Consider the following 8,792-nt stretch of genomic DNA (forward strand, 5'->3'; position numbering starts at 1 on the left):
GAAGCTGAAGCATGAGAAATGTGAAGATGATGGTTGTCAATATTACTTATCTTAAGTAGCCACAATTTACTTCTTAGGTTGTAGAAACATGCTCATGTAAATAAAGAAGATTTTTGCGTTTGGGTGGGGGCTGTTTGTACAACAAAAAAGAGGTTGGTTTCTTGACAGACTGTTCACAAGAACTTTAGTTTCCCTAACCTGAAAATTGGTCTTTGAATAATTTATGAAATGACTGGAAAGTACTTTGAGATATGGCATTTCTGTATTTTCAGTTGTATTTGTTAGTTTTAATTGCAGGATTTCCATTCTTGCATACACCAATTAAGTAATAAAAAAAACCCCCTTAGCTTTTCTGACCAGATGTCTATAATGAGTCCCTGAATACATCACTGAGCCGAACTTTCTTTGAACGTGTTTATTAGAAAATTACTGGAAGGGGAAAGAACATAAACTTCATATAACCATGGGAAAAGCAAACGGCACAACTACACTCTTAAAATCGGTATCCTCAGGATTTGGCATGGGTTGTGCTTCCAGCCTGAGAAAACTGTGTGGTATCTTTCTGGGACTTCTGCATCCAGTTGATGCCAAACAATACAAATTTGTGGGACATGAAAACAAAACAGTTGGAGGGGCGGGGATTTAATTAATGTTGCTTCTGTATGGATTAGTTGTTTTATTCAGTTGAGTTATTCTGTGCCTAATTTGCATGGATATGATTTATTCTTGCTTTTTGAATAATGTAATAGAGTTCTTTGTTTCATTTGAAGGGGTAGAGGACCACTGAAGAACACATCTGATGTAATTAATGCAGCAAAAATGATTTCAGAGTCAGGATCAAGGATGGATGTCCTAGCACGGCTGATTGCCAATCAGGTAGGTTATTTATGCAGCAACGCATTAAACTTTGTCACAGATTAAGCCATCCACAGAACCTCCAACACCTAAGAAGGTCACTTATAAAAGCACTTGCGACATTTTTATATCTAATTGTCTGATTTTCCTTTTCTTCTCATTGTCTGAAGCCATGGACAGGATCCTGTCTTAATTGTATGTGTGGAGACGACTCTTCATACATATCAATGTGTCTGTTTATATACACTTAGAAACACATAAGTGTATGTGTACTTATAGCACAGATTTATATATACATATATTTATATACGTACGTATTTGTACGTACGTGTATATTTGTGAGCTCCTTTAAGCTGTGAATGCAACATTTAGAGAGCTATAGTATATATGAATATATGTATATATACATACATATATATTAGTAGCTCCTTTAAGCTGTGAACACAACATTTTAGATACATAGCATAGTCCATTCGTGACTTCCTTGGGTAAATTACCCATAAACTCAAGTTGTTTCAGGTGAGTCAGCTTAGATGTGGGAACAAAGGCTTGTTGCGTTGGCAGAGAGTTCTGCTGAGCGGGCTGCCTGTTTTGGACAGCTGCTAGGTCTCAGCACCGTGCTTTGTATGGTTACTGACCTTCTCTGTCTTTGAAATGATTTGTTTTTCACCCTAATCTCTATCTATGTTACAGAATCTGTGCTTTTGCTATACCTAGGTTACCCTTCCTATCTCTCCCCGCCAATACTGGCTGTTTCTTTGGAGCATTGCTGTCAAATGTTTTTCCATGTAGATACCCTTCTGGATAGTCAGAGTTTTGGCCTTTGCATACCTGCAGTCTCAAGGTGATTTTTTTAGCATTTAAAGGATATACATACATCATCAAATGCAAAGGGTTAGAGCTATAAGGTCTATTTTACTTCCATTGGATTTTTAAAGCATCAGATAGCTCAAAAAAACCCACCAAAAAACCCAAAGCAGGATCTACATAAATCGATAAGCATGCAGATTTTCCTGGTAAGACAACTGCGTAGGAGCTTAGCAAAGGAATACACCAAGCAACTCCTCACGTGCAGCCCTCTGTACTACGTCAGGTTGGTTCTTTTACGGCCAGACGGTGAGAACAGAACCGTAGAGCGAAATGTCAGCGTATCAAATCTAAAACATTATGTTCCTAGTCTTTGTGACTGCCTTTTAGGCCCAGGGTAGCGTGGTATAGTCACTGTCTTCCACACCCTGACATACTGTCTCTTTTCCCCTCGCTTTTGATCATCATATACAATGCTTGCTTTTCTAGTATCTGTGAAGCAGCAACAATCTGTTAGTGTTTTATGTCGTACGTCTCTCTGAATTCCAGATAACAAGACAAAGAATTTCTATTCCCTGTCTATACAGTTGTGACCTGATTTGTGGAAAAGCTAGGTAAAATGCCTTCAGTCCCCATTTGTGATCTTGACAGATACTCTTTCAGGGCAGCTCTCTTTTCAAGAGCATTGGAGAATGTTTCCTTTCAAGATTTTATCAATTGCAAATTAAGTTCCAAAACCGTAACTTGTCACTGATCTATGGCAGAAAATGATGTGACATCAAAGCCAAAGGTATGGGTCATCTCTTGCTCTTTTTAGTCTCACTCAGGCTCACTGAGGTATTTCTTTTCTAAAATTTTCCTTTTTCTGTGTTATTAGTGACTCCAGACTAGAAACATGAACAGATTACTGTGAGGAAAACTAGCCAATAATTAATAGTGCCCATAATTTGTGTGTACCCTCGTAGCTGCTGGGAAATTTGACATTAATCAAGTTATTTTAACCTTTTTACTGGATTCAATCAAATAATTTCCATGTGTAAGCTCAGAGCTTGCACACAGTTGGTACCCGTGAGCCATTGACCCCTGGTATTTACTCCCTGTGGCATCTTGTATGGTTCTGGAAGACACTTGTCAGTTTTAGGTGTACTTTAGATGTAATTACAAATTACAAGCGCTAGATGATAATGAACATACACAATTTAGGAAAAAAAAAAAAAGAACCAAAGCAGCCCTTACGGTACCTCTGTGGTGAAGACAACTACAGTCATCGCTAGACGTGTGTCACACTTAATAAGAGAATCTCACCTTTACTACTCTGTTACAGAGATGCTTAATGTGATCTTCTCATTCCTGAGATGGCTAGAAATCTTTCAACATCTATAACCTTTTTCCCCATGCCAAATTATCCTTTAACTGTTTTCTTTTACTTTTTTTTTACTTTTTTTTTTTTACTTTTTTTTTTACTGTCCTTTAACTCTTTTCTGACAATGGTGGTTTTTCTTTTTTAATCTCCAATGTAGTTGTAAAGACCATTAATTCCTTTCTCAGCTGTTATTTTGCCAAATTTCCTATGCCTTGCTGTCTTGGGGTCCTAAAATGAAAGAAACTTTACCTTCCTCTGGGCTACTTAATAGCTGTTCTCTGAAGTTGGTCCAAACTGAAGGAACCCTTCAAGAATTTGGTGCCCAGGCTGGAACATGATTTCTAATGAGGTTTTATTAATGCCTTTCTCAGCAGCATTAATACTTGTTAGAGAAATAGTTCACCTCTTGCCTTTCAGTAACATCTAAATTATGTGGAATTTTTATTCCATGTAAAAATGAATTTGTATGATTTTCTTCAAAAGTGAAAATTTATAGCTCTACATTGTACCAGTTTTCAGGTAACTCTTGCAGGGCCCTTGCATTCTTCCTGCACATACATTCCTTGACAGTTTATCACCACTTGCTTAGGCTGCCCTGTAAGTATTTGCTACCACTTCGGATACTGTCATTTAATTAGGCCGCATCACTTTACTGTTCACAGTTGTCCCATGAATCTGCCTTTGCAGTTAACAGGACCACATTAATTTATGATAGCATTTTGGGCATTCAAACCTACACGCAAGGAAGAAGAGCAAAAACCTTGCTCTATTTCCTCCATCTAGCTTCAGACCTGAGCAAGAACCTAAAATAAGCAATCACTGCATAATGAAGCATCATTGTCTTATCTCTTTGACCTTTTCCTGTTCATAAAACATTTTCAAATGAATTTTTTTAGGTTCACACTCCATGTAATTTCAGAGAATCAAAATTGAGAACTGTGGAATTTTGTCATTCATACAGTTTTTCTGTTAGGAGGGGAAAAAAAATACCCCATCCTGAAACTGTATTTGCAGTATTTTATAACTCAGCAGCCACAGCAGCACCTCTCTGGTACATCGGCCTTCATTTCAGATTTTTAAAAATCCCTTTTCCTGTGTTTGAAGGAAGGGGACATGGTGTGGTACAAGTAGCAGAATTCAGTTATATTTCAGTCCCTACTCACAGCATTTAAAATGACTCAGAGTTAAAAACGGTGAAAATAATCACAGTACAGCATCAACATAAGCCTAGGCAAATTAATCTCAAGTACATTGATAATAAATTTAGTTTAAATTAAGATTGTTGCAAATTCTTTGTCAAGCTGGTGACCTGAAAGCCCTAAGATAATTTAGGCAGTTAGCGCATCCCAGTTTTAATGCCGTGTGCTCTAGGTTACAATCTTTATTAAAAACCTCCTCAGTTTTCCAGTTGTTTTGCACCAGGAGGTGCTGGTCCGTGCCTCAGACTCTGTGAGGTGTCACTTAAAATGCTATTTGTCAGGACTGTCGCTGTAAGGAAAGAATAGCAGATAATCTTACATCCCTTTCAGTGGTGGGAACCCCAGGTGGTGTAGCATCGAACGGCCCTCCAGTCCGTGCACAGCATGCTGGGCAGACCCTGTCCGTAGAAGAGGTTCCCCCATTTTGGTCATTCAAGCTATTACAGACTTTTCTTACAAGGAAACAACTCTATTAATCTTTCCCACTGCCAAATGGGATGTTCACAAGAGAACTTCTTTCTGCAGTCTAGATAAAGGCAAGGACACGCAGCGGGTGGCTGCCCGCAAGCTCCCCTGCTGCCGTATGCCACAGCGCGGCCTGAAGGCCAAGCAGTACGTGCAGCGCTGTGCAGCACGCACCTGGCCCTACTCAGGTTACTGCTGCGTGGATCAATAACACCTCCATGTACAGTGGTCTCTTGGTCAGGATCAATACATCAGTGCAATAAAACGTTAACAACTTTTAGATTCTGGAAGTATAGGGATCAATATGAAGCATCTCCTGCTATAGAACCAGGTAGTCTCCTGACTTAGAAGCTGATTTCATGTACTTTAAAAAAGTTTTCCTGAAAGTATAAATAAAAAGGCATCCTTTAAAATGATGAGCTGATAAATGCAATCGAAGCAGATGTTCCAAAAAGATCTCCTGATTACAGGATCATCTTACCTAAAAGCTTACAATAAACAAATAGTTGCAATAAATTATTCATCTATATTTATAGTAGCTGGTCTGTGTGTGATTAGACCCCAGTATTAATCACCATGAAGACAGATACAGATTCTAGAGAAATGCTACTGACTTTGTTAGCAAAGGGATGAAATCAAAGTAAAGCAAGAACAATCTTGTTTGCAGTCAGAATCTCCTGCAAATTGTTTGTCATGATCTTTGTGCCACTGCTGTGCCAGTGGCATTTTCATTTGGATCGTGAATGTTGGTTTCACTGTGTTTTTAATCACTGCATGATTTACCAAATCACTTTGAGGTTTCTGTGGGTGTTACTTCTTTTAGGTAAAACACCACTGCATCTTTTGGATGCAAGTCAGTTCTGATCCTGTTCTTACAGAAAGCTCTTGTGAACACCCCACTACCTTCGGTATCTATGGGAAAGAACCTCTCATCATTTGCCAGGGTCTCTAGCTAAGAATAGAATGTGAGGCATTAAACTAGTAACCATCAATTGCCTCTGGAATGATTAAGCTCAGAATTTATTAATTGTCCTTCTGTTTCAGCGTAGTGTTTGGTTTCACTAGTAAGCAAGTGTTGCTTGTACCAGATGCTTCTGAGCAGTATGTAGAAGATTCCTTACGGAATATCCTCTGTACAGATCACATTCATTTCTAACATCTGTTTATGGTTGATTTGGATATGCTGTATGGCATGAGGCTTTAATTCTTTTGTAGTACTTTATCCTGCTTAAAGTAGTGTAGAATGTTATCTTTACCTCTGTAAAAGCCTCTTTGTATTGTGTTGGTCCCTGCCTTATCTGTAAAGTTTTATGAGTTAAGTACGAAAACAGGAGCACACTTGATCAGTCCATAGGTTCTTTCAAGCCAATATTCCTGTTGCTCACAAGAGTTAATAGTGATTATGTACGGAACTTGGTGAGATAACGGCATGTGTTTCATCATACATCTACAAAATGGTCTCCCATTTCTCTCCAGCAGCCATTCAAGAATTTACTTAACCAAACATATTTTTGATACACTTGATGCATTAAATAGATGTTGATATTTTTCGTTATTTTGTCCAGTAATTTTTTTTAATGCATGTAAGCTTTTTGTATAACCACTCTGCAGCAAAGATATCTGCAACTTTACAACACAGTGTTAAGAACAGTCTCCTTTTGTTTTGAACTTTTAATGACCTCTTAGCTTTGTATTGGAGAAAACAATACCTGTCTTCATTAAAATCTTTGTTGTCCTTTTCCTGTTTTCTTATGTGCCTTGTAATGGGCAAGAGAGGGGAAAGATGCACCGCACCTACACGGGGTAGTAAAGCTGTGGGTATAGCACTGAGTGGTACAGTTGCATAATTACAATTCAGAGGTCTTTTCCTAATAATGCCTAGCATTTGCTTTTATTTAATGCTACTGAGCACTGAACCAGTGTTTCCACAGACCTATTTTAAGCTCAAGGTCTTGTTCTCGAGTGGCAGTTTCCTAGTCTTTGATGCATGTCTTCTTCAGCATTCCTAAAATGTTACGTGTCTTCTCTAATGATATGTAGGAAGGATAGTAATGTGACTGGCCTGCCAATATAGAGAGTAGTATACAATAAGGTTAAGATATTCTTGTATCTGAACTTCTGTAAGTGACATTGTCACGATTTGAAGTGGCTGGGATACTGTCTGGGCACCCTATCTGTCCATCTTTTGGGATTTTCCTGTGGAGAAGAAAAGATCACTGTCACTGAGATACCAGCATTTAAATACTGATTTGTGCAGTTATTAAAGCAGTGTTGAGTAAGGAAGAAACAAAGACATAGTATAGTTTTTGGTAATACACTAACACTTTGAAAACCTCACACATAGGAAAGAGAGGGTGTCAAGAAGCTCTTCAATTTTTCTTCTAAACTATGCTAAAGTACAGAAAACATTTTAGTAACAGATCTAGCAGAACATGAGGTAAGGACTGACATTTTTTTCATATTCATTATTTTAAAATTGTTCGCTTTAATTCCTTGTTATCTTTTCCTAAGTCTAAAAGATGAACTTGTTTGCTTAACCAAACATTTCTATTCTATTGCATAGTCATGAAGAGTAGAATCATCACACTCCCATTTTAAACAAGTATTAAATTTCTTCAGCAAAGCCAGTAGTTTAGGCAAAAGATTTAATGAATTAAGTAGAACCGGTGCTTTTTCTAACTTCTGGCAGGTATTGGATTTTTATCACTACTGCATTGACCACAGTTCCGTAAGACCAAAGGTTTAATAACTGTACAAAACCACAGATGGTTGTTGCCACTCCAGTTGGTGGGAATGTATCTTTTCTTTTTTAATACTCAAAGCTGAACACAATTTCTTATCAAAAGAAAGTTGACATATTTAAATGTAAGTACAGCTCACAGGCTAAAAACATGTCCCTGATCTATGTAGGGATCTATTTCTTATTTACCATGATCACTTTTCAGAGCTGTGGTAGCACAATAAGGACTCACCATTCACCTTAAGATCCCTTTATTCTGGCAGAGGAATGCAAAGCAGCTTTACAACAAATGTGTGCCAGGCCTTAGGTGTCTAGCCTGATAATCACAGAGCAGTATTTCCCCTCCAAGTACTCCCAAGAACTTTGGGAGTTCACAGAAGTGAGGGTAGAAAGATGCTATTGTTATAAAAAATGAGGTCTTGTCAAAAGTATTGAAATCAGTGAGTTTTCTGTAAGACATTTTCCTTTTCCCACTGATACAGAAGACCTGTGGATCAAGGTGAATAACACCAATAGATTGTATTATAAGATGAAGCATAATTTCATATAAATGTTAACATTGCTTTTCATTTATGTTTACAATTGCCTACATAAGTAATACTGTTAACGTAGGTATCTTCTTAAAAAGAAATTATAATCTCTTTGGAATTGAATGGAACATAATTATTCTATACAATAAAAAATGTGTTTAGAAATATTGCTAAGGCAAGCCCAGCAGTGTTAAATAAAAACTTAATATGTGGAAGTTTAGGATTATTCTGAGCTTCTCCAATTATTTTGTTAAAAAGCTTCACAAGAGGAAAGAACCATGCAACCTGATACAGCTGCAATGAAAAGCAAGGCCACACTCGCGTACAGGTTGAATGCTCCTCAGTGAACTATTAACCTGATGTCTGAGACAGGTTGCTGAAAGGCTTTCTTAATTGTTATTTTCTTAATCTTCAGTGTCCAGACCAATCGTGCAAACAGGATTTGTTGGCTTACCTAGAACAGGTCAAGCTGTACTCCCATCAGCTCAAAATCTGCAGTCAAGTTAAAGCAGAAATCCAGAACCTCGGTGGAGAGCTCATCATGTCTGCTGTAAGTACAAAAATGGTAAAAATTATTACGTTGATCAAAATAAATCTTAAATATGAGTTGTGCTTTCCTGTGCCTGCAAGATATTCCAGTGTAGTCCTGAATTTCGTTTTACTTCCGACTTTTTTACACTCATTTAACACAGAGAATCTAAGACAGTGAAGCATAAATCTGCTGGCTTAACAGGAATAGTAATCGCTTGTGGTTTTTTGTCTTTTAATTTCTCAGAACATATTGCTCTTCACTGTTATTCTGGAGTAATTTGGTTTTAAGAACTGTGACCCAT

At 37.7% G+C, this 8,792-nt stretch overlaps 1 protein-coding gene and 1 long non-coding RNA gene across 11 annotated transcripts in view; one reads left to right on the forward strand and one right to left on the reverse strand.

Annotated features, from left to right (window-relative positions):
* Positions 1–8,792, forward strand: part of CTNNA3 (catenin alpha 3) — a 562,887-nt gene that overhangs the window by 533,463 nt on the left and 20,632 nt on the right. For all 10 annotated transcript variants that reach the window (XM_075109794.1, XM_075109793.1, XM_075109796.1 and 7 more), the window contains 2 exons: positions 771–876; positions 8,375–8,509. In XM_075109794.1, coding sequence (XP_074965895.1) covers positions 771–876; positions 8,375–8,509 — 241 coding nt within the window. The remainder of the gene's footprint in view (positions 1–770; positions 877–8,374; positions 8,510–8,792) is intronic.
* The window catches only part of LOC142064616 (uncharacterized), a 69,432-nt gene continuing 69,067 nt past the window's right edge, over positions 8,428–8,792 (reverse strand). The window contains exon 4 of the long non-coding RNA XR_012663167.1: positions 8,428–8,507. This is a non-coding gene — a long non-coding RNA (uncharacterized LOC142064616). The remainder of the gene's footprint in view (positions 8,508–8,792) is intronic.

Source organism: Phalacrocorax aristotelis, chromosome 14, assembly GCF_949628215.1.
Source record: "Phalacrocorax aristotelis chromosome 14, bGulAri2.1, whole genome shotgun sequence".
NCBI lineage: Eukaryota > Metazoa > Chordata > Aves > Suliformes > Phalacrocoracidae > Phalacrocorax > Phalacrocorax aristotelis.